The sequence below is a fragment of the Oryzias latipes genome, chromosome 7, assembly GCF_002234675.1.
Source record: "Oryzias latipes chromosome 7, ASM223467v1".
Lineage (NCBI taxonomy): Eukaryota > Metazoa > Chordata > Actinopteri > Beloniformes > Adrianichthyidae > Oryzias > Oryzias latipes.
In genome coordinates, this window is record NC_019865.2 from 3267523 (window position 1) to 3284579 (window position 17057).

Below are 17057 nucleotides of genomic sequence, written 5' to 3' on the forward strand. Positions count from 1 at the left end.
GAAATGTTTAACACAAACTCTAATAAAAGTAAACATCATTTCAGTAAATCACAAAATATGATTGTGTTACACTTCAAATAGTTCAAATGAAAGACTAAATCTTTATTTGTATCTTTGGTGTTTTTAACATTTTTTAATAAGGAAATTAGGCTCGAAATTGTATTACTGACATTTTTTGGTTTAATAGGTTTGTGAGGGGCTGTCAGCTAGTGGGAGAGCGTGTAAATGACGGGTGATGGGAAGTGGGGATGGTTTTGCTCCGTACAAACGGTCCCACCCCCCAACCCAGAGGTGAATTTCTGAAGAACTCCTGCTGCTCTGCAGAAACTAGAAAACGATGCAGGTTTTTGGAAGTTGTGCTAAAAGTTACATTTCCTCCACTGTTATAATAATTTTTTTTAAATTATATACATCTATTTTTTAAAATATTTTTTTTTCTAAGTCAAAAACTAAAAAAAATGTATTTTAATAAGAATAAATTGTTTTTAGATATGAACTTCTTGAATATTTTCTGTTTAAACCAACGCAAATAAAGTTTAAACTTTAAACTTTATCGCTGCACAAAAAATATGAACAACAATTCTTGATTAATCTGAACTAAAGCATATTTGACAGAAGGAAAATATATACATTTATATTATATATTTGTACTGATTTTTTTTCTTCAAGTAGCGGACAGTTGACGTTTTTCTTCATTAAAGTCCCAGCAGCTTCATTTCTGAGGATTTTATGGAGACACTGACCTGAGGAAGCTTCTGGACGGTTTGGCGTCGGTGATGTTGGGGTTGGGGGTGTAACGGTACATGATCCCCTGAAGGTGGCGCTCTGCTCCCCCGAAGCGCACGGTGATGTTGTGCATCCCGGTCCTGTTGCTGCCCCGGCTCAGGCAGTTGATGAGGTCGTCCTGGATGTCGAGCCTGGGCAGAGGAACGTTTCTTCTCACGCAAATCCGTCTTTTTTGTTCACTTTAACAACTCTTACTGCCCTGGCACAAACCCCGCCCCTTTTGGGACACTTACACCAGGCAGGGCACGCCCCCGATGAGGACGCTGACTTCACTCGGGTGTCCGGTCCTCAACCTGCGACCTCTGATAGTGAGGTATGACCCCCCCGCTTTTGGCCCCCTCTGGGGGTAAATACTGCTGAGCACGGGGTCCTGGAGAGGAAGAGGAATAGAGATTTACAGCAGCGCTCTAACAACAAAAAGAGGAATCAATAGTCGGATTCTGAAAGGATGATTTGCTAGAAGATAAAACGACCAGCAGTGCATGCTGGGAAAAAAGGGGTCAGGGCCTGATCGTTGTTTGCTCCACTGAACTCGGGCTCCTGTCAGAACCGCGGACCTCTGCTGCTCCTCCTGTGATGAAGAGTTCATTCTTTCACCAGGAGGAAGGGAGGATGAGCCGAAAGAAGCCACTAGAGGGAGCTATAGAGACCCAAACTGTCATTTGTCCAAAAATTAAAGCTGCATTTTTGCCTCATTTCTGTTTGTGGTGCATTCCCCTGCTGCAGGGGTCTGCAGCCTTCAACACTTAAAAAAACACGTTCAAGTCCATTTCTCACTGACAGCAACTCAGTTGGAGCCACAAGGTCTAAAGTCACCCTAAAAAAAAATAAGATACTGATTTGTGTTCATGTTTTTGTTACTATTATGACAAATATAAATTAACTGTTGTTTTTTTTGGCATGAATTAAGAACATAAATAAGAGAAAACGGACCTTTTTCCAAATATGAAATAGTTTATAAAACTTTTGACTTATTTTCAAAATAAATCATCTCAATGCAGCAATTGTAGTAGGTAGTTTAATGCCAGCAGTGATTTAAGAAAACAAAAAATTAACAAAATCAAATTAAATCCGAGCTAATTAAGTGACCCTAAACTATAAAGGTGTACCCAAAATCCTTTAAGTTAAAGTATAGAAAATCTGTCTTATGAGTATAAATTGTGGTTACCCCCAAATAATTAAGTTAACAGTGCTCAATAATCAGTCATATCAGACTTAGACTTTTAGTGAGTCATCATTATTATAAGTATAAGGAAAAGATTTAGCAGGTCTTTCCAGAGGAACGGAGGCTGGATAATGTGGATGAGGGCTTGCATAACCAGCCATTGTTTCGAAAAAGAATAACTTTTTTCTTGTAAATTTACTACGTTTTTCATAACTTTCTGCATCATGACATTCATAACTTTTTAAATCTATAACTTCTAATTCGCCTTTGATCGAGATGATCGATAAAAATCCCTAGGACAAGTTTTCTTTTTTCTTTCTTTCCAAGGCCAAAGGTCAAAGAAACGTCCGTGGTGTTTGTAGACTCAGCTGGTGGCATCTGTGTGAAATTTCGTGAAAATCGCAAAAACTAAAATGTAGTTTACCCATATTGTCAAAAAACACGAAAATCACCAAATATCAAACTAATAATTTTAAAACATCGTTTGGATATCCCAGGTGCGTGTGTTTTGGTTTTGTTACTGAATGAATTCTTGTGGCTCCATAAGCGATTTCAGTCCATTCATTTTATCTTTTACAGTATCGCTCGCTGTGATGTCATCGTCTCAGAGGGGTGGGGGTGTCGTTTGCTATGTCGAAATATACTTTTTTGCCGGGTCCTGGGCGCGTGCACGTTTTGGGGACTTGTCGTGCATGTGGTGGGGGCAAAATTTTCACTCAAAGGCGCAGAAATTTGGTCAATCTGGTCCTTGTGACTGCTGCTGCTGAATGCCCCCCCCCCCCCACACACACACACACACACTCTAATAAAATATAGAACATATGAACAGAGCTCAAAGTAGAAACACAAATAGAAACCTGGCTTTATTCTGATGTGAAGAAATACTTTGGTTTTGATTTTCATTAAAATACCACAAATACATGCTGCAGTCCACACCTGACTGAGTCAGTGAGTGTGCACGTTTGTATGTGTGTGTGCGTACATGTGTGTGTGTGTGCAGTTCAAACCCCGCTCAGTGAGAAACACCGAGGATTTCAAAGCAGCCTTTGAAACAGGCAGAAAATCCCTGAGAGACGACTTTTGTTTTGAAAATCTTTTACTGTCTGCATGGACGCGTTCTGCTGCCATTTTGCTCTTCAGAAGCAGATTCAGAAAGGGTTAATGCCCTTCGTGGTGTGCATTATCAGAAATGAACGCAAGCTCTGGAAGCCTGAAGCCTTCGTTTGTGAAGTGCGTTAATTTCTGATAATGCACACCATGAAGGCCATTAACCTGCTTATACCATAGTCACTCACAAAAGAAATACATATTTCATCCGTTTACAGTACTTTATTCTTGTCGTTTGGTTTGGATCGCTTGTTCACAAAAAGCGGACTACTTGTTGTCCCGTTACCATGACAACGCGCCTTGAATGGACCTTGAGTGCAGCGGCAAAAGATACTGATCCATATGCTGATGGGTTAAATAAAGCATCAGTTCAGAGAGAAGGTTCCCCTCTTTCCACTTGTTATGAAGCAAAAGTTTGTTTTTGAGAAGCCAACGCAGTGATGCAGAACATTTAAGCTATGTGACCGGAACTACTTTTTTAGGCGTGCGGTTCTCACTGTGGATTATCGCTGCTTTATGCACACCCAGCAGCCAATCAGAATTGAGAATTCACCTGGACCATGGTATAATGTCCACTAATGCACAGCAGCAGATGCATTTTACGTTTGTTACATTTATGAATAAGGAACTTCCCTTTGTGAGCGTTAGCAAAAGTCTTAATCTGTCCGACAATCCAGATGTTTCTCTGTTCTTGTTGCTTAGCAGCGTCTTTCTTCTTGAACTCTCCCATGGATCTATTTTTGTCTCTTCTTGACTTTTGTCCAGGGAGGCCTGCTCTTCTCTCCATGTTCCTCTGCTTTGTGGCTCCAGTTCTTTTTATCTTCTTAGATTTGTTTTGGTCGGTCAGCGATGCTTTCCGTCTTTTTTTAGACCCGTCTTTTTTTTTTTTAAGTAACCTATTTTGGATTCAGAACTAGTTCTCAGTTCATTCGTGATTCAGCAGGGGAGTAAATACTTCTGCAAACGGGAGGTTTAGAAAAAAATGTTCCCAGACACTGAATGAAAGGTTGTAAAGTTTGATTTTGGGTAATAATGAACTCTGAGAGACTTTCTACCATCACTTCTTTGAAGGGTTTACCTGGAAGCTGAAGATCTGCGCCGACACACCCAGTCCTCCTCCTCCCCTCACTTCCACGGAGGCGTGGCCCCTCCTCTCCTCCTCGCTGCTGGACGTTTCACACACTATCCTGACAGGAGCATGGTGCCAAACCGTGAGGCGGCGGCGGGTTCTGGCGTCGCTCTTCAGAACTCGCGTGACGGGCAGCTTACCTTGAAGACACTTCATATCTGCTGAGGATGACGCTGCACGGCACTCCGGCCACGGTGACCGAGCTTTGGACGTCCTGGGCTCTCTGCCCGAGGTTTGATCCTGAGATGGTCACCACCGTGCCCCCCTCCACGGGGCCTGAAACGGGGTCCAGCTGAAACACAGAGAGCAGGCATGCCTGAGCCGTTCGAAAGGTCCGAAAGCTTCGATCACCAAAGGATTCAAGACCACTGCAAACATCTGGATCGAAGATGCTGCTGATACAACCGGGAGAAACAGAAACGTAAATGACATCACACAAGTCGGTTTTCATAGACGCCATGAAAAGATTATAAAAGGGATTTTCTTCAGTTTTCTGCAGGAAATTAGCCCTTTTTTTAAACGAGATGCTGCAGGCTGAGGTTTGGTGGGACAGGTCCATGGTTACCATGGTGACATGGCACTGGGTTGGAGTTTCCTGCCTCTGAAGATGCTGAAATGCTGGAAAGTCTTCCTTCTCTTTGGCCCGGAGGACACGGCGTTGGCGATTACCAACCAGAACGTCTCGTTTGTACACGTCTGACCACAGAATACCATCCACATAAAACCAGTCCTTTCCTACGTGATTAGATTAAACTAGATAGACTAGATTACATTATTTAGATAGACTTGACTAAATAATTTGGATAGACTAGAATAAATTAGACGGGACGGGACTAGACTAGATTCGATTTATTATTGTCTATGTCTCAAGTACAAGAAAATCTAAATTGCTCTCTGTCCATTGGATCATTTATTCGGCCTCTGAAATACAATAAACATATAGAATCGAATAAAGTAGATAATAAATACAGTCAGTAGGCTTTGCTCAAAAGGACACAGAACTGGTTCTAAAAATGACTCTTAGATCAAACTGTGTTAGCATCCAAAGACCTTAAGCAGGACGTTTAGAAAAACTTTGATCAAATGTATTGATCTGTGTAACAGACTAGATGGCGCAGATCAAATTTAGGAGCATTTTTGGTTAACGTCAGACTAAAAGGAAGTCTCTAAGAGCTGACAGTTTCTGAGCATCTATTCATAAAACCTAATTTGGAAGCCTTAGTACATTCTGCTTTTTTCTAAATCTAGAATTCTCTTTTACTCCTCGGTTTTTCCCTCTTCTGCTGCTTTTTGTGCGCATCTGATAATGCAGCTTCCACCTCCACTAACGTGTCAAAAATGCAGTTTTTACAGGTCCATTGGCTTTTTGGTGTGAAAATATCTCACAGCTTAGCGTTTTTTTTTAAATGAATCTGGAGCAGAGTGTCGTTCTAAACGGTCTCACGGTACGTTTAGTGAGAATCCACATCACACACAGCCGTTAAAACGAAGGAAGGAAGACGGGTGTTCTCACAAAGTGAATGACCGGAGCGGGACAGCTGTGCTTGATCTCATCCGTGCAGGAGTCCTGAAACACGCAGCGAGAGCTTCCGGCGCCGCCGCACCAAACGCAGCCGTACTTGGAGTCGGCGGTGCGACATCGGCTGCAGTCGGACCGTCCCACCGAGCAGTTGAAGAGAGTAACTGAAGCAGAAAGGTTTGAGGACCTAGCTTCTCACAAAAACACACAGACAGCTGCTTTGGAGGGAAAACTTACCGTACAGATCCTCCGCGCTGTCGATGAGGAAGTTGTTCTTCCTCCTCACGTTGATGGTGGCCAGGTATTCCTCAACGGAGAGGAAATAATCGTACTGCAACAAAGAAGAAAGGTAAGGGATAACGGAATATGCCCCGTTACCACAAACTTTGAGCGTTTCTGACCTGGTGAGGAAGACAGGTGATGATGAAGATGGACGGCTGGGAGACATCCTGCTCCACCGCGGCCTCCACCACCACCGACTGATTCTCAATGTCCAACACACACTCGTAGTCCATACTGTCATCCTGAATGGGAGCGGCACACACAGTTATGGTAATGGTTCCTGAACTTTGTTCCAGCGGCTGAGCGGGCTCTAAGCTGCGGCACGCTGAGACGACCACCCAGCAGCTCTTTCACACTTCCTGCACCTGCTGCCTTCACGGTCTGCTCAGCTTTTATTTTCTTTTTAAGCTGTTTTTATTCAGCTTTTGTGCTGCAGATTCGATTTTGTTTTCATTTTACTTTAATTCAGATTTAATTCCATTGGTCTGAATCGATGAATATTTCTCACAAATACCTGGAACAGGTTGAGGTGCTGGCCCACCAGCCGGATTTTCCTCTCCACGTTGACGGGGAGGAGAGAGGAATCCTGGACCTTTTCCACACACGGGCATTCCTGATGCAAAGACAGATCTGTACGGTCATTCTGATGGAGCTTTTATTTTGAAGGCAGAAAAGTGCTGCTGATGCAAAAATGAACAGTTTAAAAAAAAAATCAACATGAAGAAACAAAACAAAACAAAAAAAAGGGAATGAACTTCTGAAGAAAAACAAAAACCCTTTCCATTGATAAAACACAGAACATGCAGGTCAAGATGGCGATGCAGATGTGGAGGCGGTTGATCCGAGCTTTCAGGAGAAGTGCCGAGTTGGCAAAATGTCTTGGCAGCAGCAATAAAATGAGGCGACCAGGATAATATGCAGAGGGTGGATGACTGCATAAAACCTGTCGGGTTAAAGCTTTCAATTACCCAGCTGCATCCTCACATCTGAGATTGCATTGATTTGGTGTCATTCGTGCTGAGATTTGTGGGTAAGGAGCCCTTACAGAACGCGGTAAGTGAACTGGAGGAGTGTAAAACACAAGAAAGCCCAGAATCTGCGTTTAAACCAACCATCTTTTGGTTTTTAAACCAGAATTAAGAGCACTGTTTTGAGGAGATTTCGCATCCACCTTCCGCATCCGTCTGTTTTGGATTTTTAGGGGTGTGGCTTTCCCTCCACATCGACCCCCTTTGTTCTGAAGCCCTTCATGAGACCCACAGAGTGCAGCTCCTCTGCACTCACCGGAACAAAGAGCGCAGACGGAGAATCCGACTGCACAGGCGCTGCAGGTCCAGGGTCAAGGTGAGACCCCGTTTCAGGTGATGGCGTGAAGACCAACGAATGCTTAACAGATGCAGCCATCTCCACCGCGGCCGGTCCTTCTGTCTCCTGCCATCCGTTCGACGGCGGCGGTGAGACATCCTCCTGGTGGGAGGAGAGAGGAGAGCTCTCCTCGTCTTGACAGTTGGATGGGAGGGTCAAAGGAGCAGCTTCTCTGGCAGTGGTTGAGCTTATGGCAGAAGAAGAGGGCTCTGGAAATTTTAAGAGAGACTCGTTGTGGCTGCTAGTACTGCTGGGTAATGTAGTGCGGGGAGTCTCATCTGTCACAGTTGGGATGTTTGAGTCTCTTTCTGAGGAGCCGCCAGCTCCTTCTGTTGCTCCCTCAGCATCAGAAACCTCAGCGGTGGTGGTGATGACATCACTGAGCAGGGTGGTGGACTGGGTGGAGGTCCTGGCGAAAGGGGAGGTACTAGAGGAGCTGGGGGGAGGGGACGAGGGGAGGGGTGGTGCATTTGTAGTGGCAATAAGGGTAGGCGTCTCGGTGAGGGGGGGTTTAGTTATTATAGCGCCCCCTGGTGGTGGTGTTGTTGGAGCCGTGAGAACAGAAAGAGGTGATGGAGGAGGTTTAGTGGTGGGTGGAGGGATGGTGGGTGTTTGTGTTTTATACTTGATGAAGAACAAAAGGCGTAAATAAAAAAAGAAAGGGGAGAAAAGAAAGAAAAGAAAATATTAGGATAAAATAACAAAAACATGAGCGCAGAAGTAAAACTGAGAAGGAAAACCAAATGGAAAATGTCTCAAAAAAAGGTGTTGATGATGCTCTGATTGTGGCGATGAAGACCTTCTCACTCACGTGTCTGTTGTAGATGGTGACTCCGCGGCTGCAGCTGCGTTCGTGTGTGCAGACGTGCTCGTGGATGCACCAGTTGCAGCCCCATCGGCTGCTGATGCATCCTTGGCATCTAGCAGAGAGAAGCAGACAAAACATTCTCTTCTTAAAAAAGCTAAGTCACGTTGACGGCTGGAAGGGTTTTGGGGTACAGTCTGGTTTTCTTAGACAAAGTCTGTAGAATTTATATTATTATGGTTTTATTAACAATCAAAACCTCTAAATAACCAGGGAGAAGATCAGGAAGCAGAGTTCTCCACCCCCCCCCCCATTTGGACAAACACCATTTATAACTGTGACTGTACATAGTAGCACTATTAATGCGGTTCATACCATAATCTGGATGAATACTCGGATCTACAAAGTTTTCATTAAAAAGGTGGAACGGACACCTAAAGAAAGAGGTTCTGCTCACATAGCCTGAATGTTCTTTATTATTGCTCTGGCCTAAATGCCAGTTGGTAACCAGAGCAATATTTATTGTTACAAATCGAATAAGTGTAAATATTTTTATTATTAAATTGTCAGATCCACATTCAATGATGAGAGATAAGGATGGATATGTTTTTCAATCAAAGGGATCTAAGGCTACGTTCACACTGCAGGGCTTAATGCCCAATTCCGATTTTTTGAATAAATTCGATTTTTTTTGCAAGGCCGTTCACATTTCCAATTAAATGCGAACTTCTGTGATCTCCCTGATCTCAGAAATGACCCAGAAGTGACCCGCATGAGCAGAAGAGTACTCAACGTTGAACGACGTCACTCGTTGTTTGCAGACGTAGCTAACGTTAACAATGGAATTCAACAACAGTGTTGTCAACAGTGGAGCTCTTTTTGCATTATTAAATTCATTTTCACGAATGAGCCAGCACAATTACAATCTTCTCATTTTGAGAAGGCATTGGAGCCGGGATCATCTGTACCCACTGTAGTGGAATGGGGATGTGTATGTGGCGGTGCAGCGCGTGTGTGAGAGAGCGCCTTCAGCGCAGGAGGGAATTAGAGGGGCAGTGGGGGCGCACATTCATGTTGAGTGTTACGGAGGAAGGAGAACGATAATAAAAGAAGGTTTCCCCCCGAATAAATGCTAATGACTCTTTATTAACCCGCTCTGGAGAATCTGAGGGTCCGAACGGGGAAGTGAACCCGGGACGAGGATCCGCCTTCGGCCCTGGAGAATGTCTCCCCCGCGCTTCTGACCACGGTCGGAAAGGAAAAAAAAGTCATCCCTGAAAGGTTCAACACCTCGCTCGGCCATTTCGCCAGAAATGTTTTCAAAAACCGCCCGGTTGCGATAAGAGCCCTGGAGTTTGGTCTGAATAGAGCTGTCACCCCAAATATTAATCCAATCGGTGACCTCGCTTCCCTTCCACTGACTGGTCTCAGCAGCATCATCCAGCATAGTTGATGCTTATGTTCCCGTTCCCGCCTACTTCAACGCAGAATGATGACGTTTGTAGCGTATCAGTGACGTACGGGTCGGATTCATGTGGCCTGGCCAGTCAGACGAAGGTCACATTTAAAAAAAATCAAATACGTATCGGTTTCAGGACCGCATACCAAAGTGGCCTGAGTCGCATTTGAAAAGATCGGATCTGTGTCGTTCAGACTGTCGTGAAAAGATCATATACAGGTCGCATAGGGACAAAAAAATCAGAATTGGGTCGTTTCAGCCTGCAGTGTGGTCGTAGCCTAGGAAACTACTTGTGGACTTTGTTTCTTTAAATAGAAATTTTGCTTCATAAGAGGAGAACTTTCCCTCTGAAATGGAGCTTTGGATCAATTGTCATAACGTTCAGCAAATAAACTACTCTACTCCGCTGGTTAGTCCTCATACGCCAGCTACTGCAGGCCCTGTAGCTGTTACCATGACAACACCACATACTACGAATCGAATAATGCACTTCTTGTGAAAAAGGATGGAAGCTTCAAAAATAACAAGCTTAAAAGTACTAATAATTGATTTATGTATTTCTTTTGTACAGAGTGCAAGTAATAAGCAGGATACTGCCCAGCGAGGTGTTGTGCCTTATAGTGTGAAAAATAATGTAAATGGTTTTTATGGGGGGGATTGTTGTGTTTCTGGTTCATATGTAAAGCACTGGTTCAAGCCCAGTTTAGGCACCAAAAGCATTTGCAAATCCAGACGGGGTTCATCCCGAGTGATGAGTGCCGGCGTGAACTTACGGCCTGCGTCCTGACAGCTCCTGGACCAGGCTGCAGTTGAAGAAGGTGAACTCTGTTTCTGCCACGGTCACGTTGATGAATCGCAGCGACAGGGTCACCATGACGAAGTCTGCATCAGAGACAGCAGCTTTAACGTCTGGACGTGATCACATTACTGCCAGCTTTGATCTTCTTTTTCATCTATAAAAACACATCTGTGTCCATAAACATAAAAAATCCTCAGAAACAAGAGAACATTTCAGCTTTGGATAGTGTGACCTGCTCTCTGTTTGTGCTCCACATAAGTACTGACCAATGGCATTAATTGGGTTTGCTTTCACATGGGAAACAGTCCCCATGGAATCAAAAACTCCACAAACACTCCAACCAAAATACCATCTCAGAGTCACGTCTGCAGATATCTGCCGGTAACTCAGGAAACTGTCATGGACTCCGTGACCTTCTCCGTGGAAGCTCTGACCGCTGGGTCGCTCACCATCTCCTGGGGCAATCGGGGGCAGACTGCTTGCATCTGGAGTCGAACAAATCACGCCAGAGGATATGGGCAGAGCCGGAGTTTCTGTGTCCTGGAAGAAGCAGGAGTACGCTTCTCCTTGTTTGAGGCTGGGGAGGCCGTCTACAGAGACCGCCACCTGAAGGAGAAAACGCATCGTGTTTGAGGACCTAGCCCTAAAAACAGATGCTTCAAATGCAAAACAGTGAGAGCTCAGTGTGTTCTGCATGAGGCAACCCGCCCGTACACCAGTTATCTCCCCCAGGCTGATGTTGTACAGGTTCAGGTGCTGGATGCTGAGGCACTGCTGTGTCTGGTTGAAACTCCACAACCACTGGCCGTGCACAGATCCTCGCTGGCACTCCCATCGCTGGCCACACCTACAAATGAAGAATGTTAAAAACAAAGAGACGAAGAAGCAAAAAAAAAAAAAGAGGCACGAAGCTGTAAAAGCAACCCACCGGCCCTCCAGAACACACCAACCACAGTACGGGTCTCTGGCAGACAGACAGGACTGACAGTCCAGGTGATCACCACATTCAGCAACTGGACGCCTCTCCAACTGCAAACGACAGGTTAAAAAATGTAGTTAAAACCTTCGTGATTCTATGTGAGAAACCAGCTCTAAACTGTGTTTTGTTTATTAAAAATCTTTTAAATAAATTCTAAATAATCTGCATTTAAAGTACATATTGGCACTGTGAGCTTGTCACTCCTGATTGACGTTTTAAACGTTGGACGTGAGATAACATACTTTTATTCAGGCACCTGATTGGCCAGTTTATGACTTGAATTACAGAAAAAATATTAAAAAAATTAGGATTATCCAGGAGATGTCTAAAAAAGGTATCAGAGCAAGAATGCTAATCTTGACCAATAAAACGTAACAGTAACAGCTGTTTATTTCTCTGTCGTAATCTATGGGATTTTGGCTTCTTAGAGCCGCTTCCTGTTTGGAACGCCAGGGGGGAGGGGCCACTCAGACCATATCTCATAAGCAGTCTAAAGAGGAGAGGATGCAGAAGACAGGGAAGCTGATTTGCTGTGGTGACCTCTGAAGGGAAAAATGTTTCTCTTGTTTAAACTCTGAAAGTTCCAACCTTCGTAGAAAAATGAAAAATGAAAAAACTCAGATGAGCTCCCGATTGAAGATTTATCTAGATTTCGCAAACTGAACACATTCTGCATAGGAGACACAGCAGAGGTGATTGATTGACAATGGTCTACAGCCAATCAGGAGGCAGAACACAAATTGCTGTCTAAAACAAAAAAAAGGAAAACGGCAATAAAGCGAAGGGACCATGTAGACATGACTCGCTGACAGAACAAACAAATACTAATATTTGGTCTTACTTTATCTAAATAAAGATCAACAAAGATCAAATCCAGTTAATATTTTTGCTCAAGTAGAACAAGCAAAAGCATCTGAAAATCGGACTTGAATCTGTTGAAAAGCCATCATTTACAATATTTTCTGAATTGTTTTGTTTCCAACATGATGAACACTGAACCTGAATCAAGTTAATTTTCAAACTTCAAGCTCCAACTTTGTTTCTTTATCTACGCAGAAGTAAATTTTGGGTTTTATAAAGTATAAAAACGTCTTCAAGTCCCAAAGTTGGTCAGCAGCCCCGGACCATCACACTACCTCCTCCATTTTTGACTGTTCCTCTGTTATTTCCTGCTCTGACTCATCAGAATCTGTGTCTAAAGGTTTTGTGGAAAATCCAGATGTTTCTCTGTGTTCTTCTTTCCCAGCTTTATTCCTCCTTGACCTCTCTCCTGGATCCATTTTTGTCCGAAAGTCTCTTTCTGACTGTAGAGTCCTAACCTCAGACCTGGACTGGGTTAAGTGACCTCTTTCCAGTTTTTTTATTTTCTTCTTCAATGTCCTCCTGGATGAGTCCTTGTGGTCCTGAAGGTTTTCACCTGTTCCAGGTTTTCTCCATGGGTGGATAATGGATCTTTTTCCGGCCAGCATATTCCTCTGCACTCTCTAGCAATCTGTAACTTGTACGTTTTTATTGCTTTCACATCTGACTTTGACATATTAACGTCCTAAAAACCTCTTCAGCATGTCTGTCAGCGGATTATGGAGCTTCATTTGCTTTTATGACTTCATTAAATGTGACCAGAGTTTGGATTAAGGTGAACGCCGCTCCTCTTCAGCCCCACACCAGTTGAGAAACTCACTCTCATATCCATTTATCAACATCCACAGCTACCCACACTCTCTGCAGGGAGCGTGCCGGGACAATGGGGGCCACTTCTGCTGATCAATACCATTGTTGCGTCTGACCTTACACATCCTGCTGCCTGCTTTGCCCGTCTCAGCGGGGCGAGTGACTCCTGACCTCAGCTGCCAGCTGGCCGTTCTCTTTTCCTTTTCTCCTCTTCGCCTCTTATCCTCGGGAGGATTCACAGCCGCCCCCAAAACACTCGGACAAACCCGAGATCGACTGACGATGATTGATAATTCACATTCTGTTTGGTGTATGGAGACATCTGGTTTGAGTGACTGAATGAAGCGAAAGCATCTGCTTATACATCAGTGTCTAACACGAAGCATCACATAAATGACCTCCGAGCGCTCATGTCTGTGCGACCGCATCACCATGAACGGACTTACTGCCGTTTTGGTCATGATGTAGATGTGGGATCCATTCAGGTCCAGTAGAAGGTCACTGCTGATGGGGGAGTTGGGATGCACGGTGGTGTGTTCGTAAACCTCCACCGCACCGTCTTCTCCCAGGTACACCTGAGCAAGAAAATCAGAAAGCGGTTTTCAAAAAAAAGTTTCATTTAATTTTTGAAAAAAAGTGAAAACCTAAAATAAAACGGGACGGATATGTAATTTCATTGACAATCAGAAACAGAAAGAAGGCAGAAAGGGGTCTTTCCAAGATCTGTTCCAAGCCAGTCTCAGGTGGACTCAGACAATCTTTTTTCACTGAAGGATAGGCAGCCAATAGTCTTCCAAACGTGTCAAAATAAAAGCATGTGTCGCTTATTAAAGGTTGACGTCTGATACGAGCAGAAGGGCATTCACGCTGGAACTAACTGCAACATTATCTCCTTATCAAGCTTAAAACTGGCGTTCACGATGACCTCAGTATCTCTGGTCAATAAAGTTTTAGTGCATTTTGAATGCAATTAACCCAATGACTGTATATAAGAACTGGACTGATAATCAGCTGTCTGTACTTTATCAACACAGATTCAGGTCTATAAAACATCCATAAAAATTAATAAATCAAATGACAAAAATGAAATCATTGCCTAAGCAGACACACCATTATTTCAGACATTCTTATAACCTATCCAGATCAATTATCAAAAATTAGGTATAAATAAGAATACATTTATATGACATAACTTCAGCAAATTATTTTTACAAATTATATAATCGATAATCATCTGGAATCATTTAATTTAATCACATCATGAAACAAAGTGTAGGGGCTTTAATATGATTAGAAAAGATTATTGCTTTTATCCTATTTGATAATTGATTTGTTTATTTTAATTTTAACACTTTTCTTCTTTATTATTGTTATTCTTTGGTCAAAGTCAGTGTCCTTATCCCGGCTAAAGCAGATTATAGGCTTTCAAGTGGTAGGGGTGTGGTCTTCTAGCAAGCTCACTCTTGATTGGAGAGTGGTTGCCATAGAAATGGAGACTCATGCCAACTCGGACCAATTGCTGCTCACTGACAATGTCTGGCTCAAAAATATAGTGGCATCTGTATTGAGAAAAAAATTGTGTCTGAATTGACTATTTCATAGGAGCTGGGTGACGTCACACTCACTCACTCCAGTTCTCATTTACAGTCCATGTTTTAAGCCTGAAAAACGAAATAAGCAGAAAAGCACAGGACCCAGAGTTGAGCCTTGGGGAACCCCGCCATCAGGAGGTGAGGGCGATAAAGGCATTTAAAAGTTTCTCTGGGAAACATGCCAGATAAACAACTTTTTGAAAAGTGTCCCTTTTCATAAGAAAGGCTCTTCATCTAAATCAAATAAACTGTGTTTAAGTGTCAATTAAATCAGGTAGAACTAAAACAAAGTATGGCTGAGCTCCTGCTGTCTGCTCTTATATATACACAAAAGAAAAAAATAGACACGGAACATCTTTCAGGATGGATTTATGTTACCGTGACCGGATGGGAAGGCGTCACATGATGCATTTTTAAATGTGCAGGCCTCACATTTCTGTAATCCTGACGAAAAAAGGAAAACGAGCACCTTCATCGGTTTACAACTCCAACGCAAATCAAATCACCGTTGTACAGGATTGCAGCAGAAGTGGCCATGAATGAGATTAGCATGCAGTCAAATCTAATAGGAAGCAGAGGAAGACACCTCTGGCTGGAGTGATTCCCAGGCCTTCAAACTCTCATGTTACTTCAAGCTAATGAGATCACTGCCAGCAGAGTGGAGAATCCGCCGTCCCGCTAAGAGGATGCACTCAGAGCATCATTGGAGACTCTGGAATGCTTTAGGCAATAAACATAGTTTTGCATATCACATTTATTGCATTCTCATCTAATATTTAGGCACAGACACTAGATAAAAATTAAAAAAGAAGTAAACATAAAAAAATCACCACATTCAGATGCAAAAAACTATGACTTAAAGTAGGAAAAACTATTTTCTTAGGTGATTCTTCTGAACTCAGAAGTTTCTCATTTTTGCCTGAATGCAAAAAAAAAATAGGCCTTTCATTGAAATGCAGCCATGAGAGGCTAGTTCAGATAACCAAATTATCGGGTAAAGATCAGAGCATTTCATTAAAGGCTTTAGGAAAACAAAGACTTTAGGGAATCATTCAAGCAGAGTCCTGGTTAACAAATTTGGCCAATGCTCGCGGTCTTTGGATGGAACAAGTCCCTTCAGGGCACTAGTTTCTGTAAGAATTTGCCAACATGAGAGTAGTATTGATCTGCTCACTTGATTCTTGGTAAAACAGCCCTCAAGTGTGCTGCTCAAAATGGAAAACTGCTCCTGCAAAGTGGACATAATAAACATGTCTTTGTTGTAGAGCAAAGAAACCAGGGAACTCGAAAATTCAAACTAAAAATAAAGCTTAGCTCTGACGAAAAAGGTCGTTAACAAAAAACCTGCTTGATCTCTTTTAATTATAATTGTGACTTATAATTGTGAGTGTGAATTGTGAAAATCCAAAAACCAGAGTCTTTTCTTAAACATAGCTTCAGCAGAGCGGCATGAGTTCATCAGAAAGATGCCTCTGGGTTGTAAGTGGGACCGTTGGGGCGGAGTAACCCCACCTCTGTCACCCTATACTGAGAGCTCTCTCTCTGGCTCACAGCCTCTTACAGCCCCAACCTAACATTACCAGTGCAACAAAAATGGTGAGTAGAATTGGAGCTATTCCAGCCGTACAGTTTGGAGCCAGAGTCGGGAGCTTGTGGCCCGCCCATTGACTGTGTATGAGAACTGGCGTGTGACCCCTTTCCCCTGGCAGTCCAAACAGGAAGCTGGTCCCAAAAATCTAAAATCCCACGACACCGACTTCATCACAGCAGTGATCAAAAATCCCAAACTGTCACAGCTCTATTCCAAACAGTGCCTGTGATGTAACAGGCAGTAACACGACAGCAATAATATGGTAGTAACAATATGGTAGTAACAGCACTGACAGGGCTGGTTAAAAAAAAACATACCGGTAAAAGTCACTGAGAGCAGCAGTAACTTATAGGCGAGCGCCTCTGAATCCATGGAAGTCTTCCCCCTCAGTGTGGGATTGGAATAGCGTCAGACATTCTTCACCACACACTCTCTCTTTGTCTCTCCTTCGTTGTAGTTGTCAGTGTCACTCTGAGGTAAATTCTCTCCTGAACTTGCGCTGCCCCCCCCTCACACAGCAGACCGGCTTTTCCAAACCCGTTGGTGACGGTGGATTTTTTTCACACTGCTTTTAACTTGAAAGCTGCGTCACATGCATTTCTTCTTGCATTTTCCATGATGAGAGTCTGTTCATGCTATTCATTCACAAAGCAGGAATTTACATTAAACTTGCGTCTTCCTCAACACATATACCGTATTATCCCTGTCTCACTCTTACCCTTTCTGCTCGAGCGCCCCTAGAGGCCGTAAGATAAAAATGCATTAAAAAAAAGAAAAAAATACATAAATTAGCCGCATCATTGAATAA

At 43.2% G+C, this 17057-nt stretch overlaps 1 protein-coding gene across 4 annotated transcripts in view; it reads right to left on the reverse strand.

Moving 5' to 3' along the window:
- Positions 1 to 17057, reverse strand: part of LOC101162124 (plexin-B1) — a 113873-nt gene that overhangs the window by 14642 nt on the left and 82174 nt on the right. For 3 of the 4 annotated variants that reach the window (XM_011476720.3, XM_011476719.3, XM_011476718.3), the window contains 15 exons: positions 13513 to 13641; positions 11345 to 11445; positions 11131 to 11263; positions 10866 to 11022; positions 10391 to 10499; positions 8165 to 8273; positions 7273 to 7977; positions 6503 to 6601; positions 6108 to 6230; positions 5944 to 6037; positions 5701 to 5870; positions 4328 to 4479; positions 4137 to 4245; positions 1020 to 1156; positions 744 to 917 (listed from right to left, as the gene is read on the reverse strand). In XM_011476720.3, coding sequence (XP_011475022.2) covers positions 744 to 917; positions 1020 to 1156; positions 4137 to 4245; positions 4328 to 4479; positions 5701 to 5870; positions 5944 to 6037; positions 6108 to 6230; positions 6503 to 6601; positions 7273 to 7977; positions 8165 to 8273; positions 10391 to 10499; positions 10866 to 11022; positions 11131 to 11263; positions 11345 to 11445; positions 13513 to 13641 — 2501 coding nt within the window. The remainder of the gene's footprint in view (positions 1 to 743; positions 918 to 1019; positions 1157 to 4136; positions 4246 to 4327; positions 4480 to 5700; positions 5871 to 5943; positions 6038 to 6107; positions 6231 to 6502; positions 6602 to 7272; positions 7978 to 8164; positions 8274 to 10390; positions 10500 to 10865; positions 11023 to 11130; positions 11264 to 11344; positions 11446 to 13512; positions 13642 to 17057) is intronic. The other variant, XM_020704428.2, reaches the window with a different exon arrangement.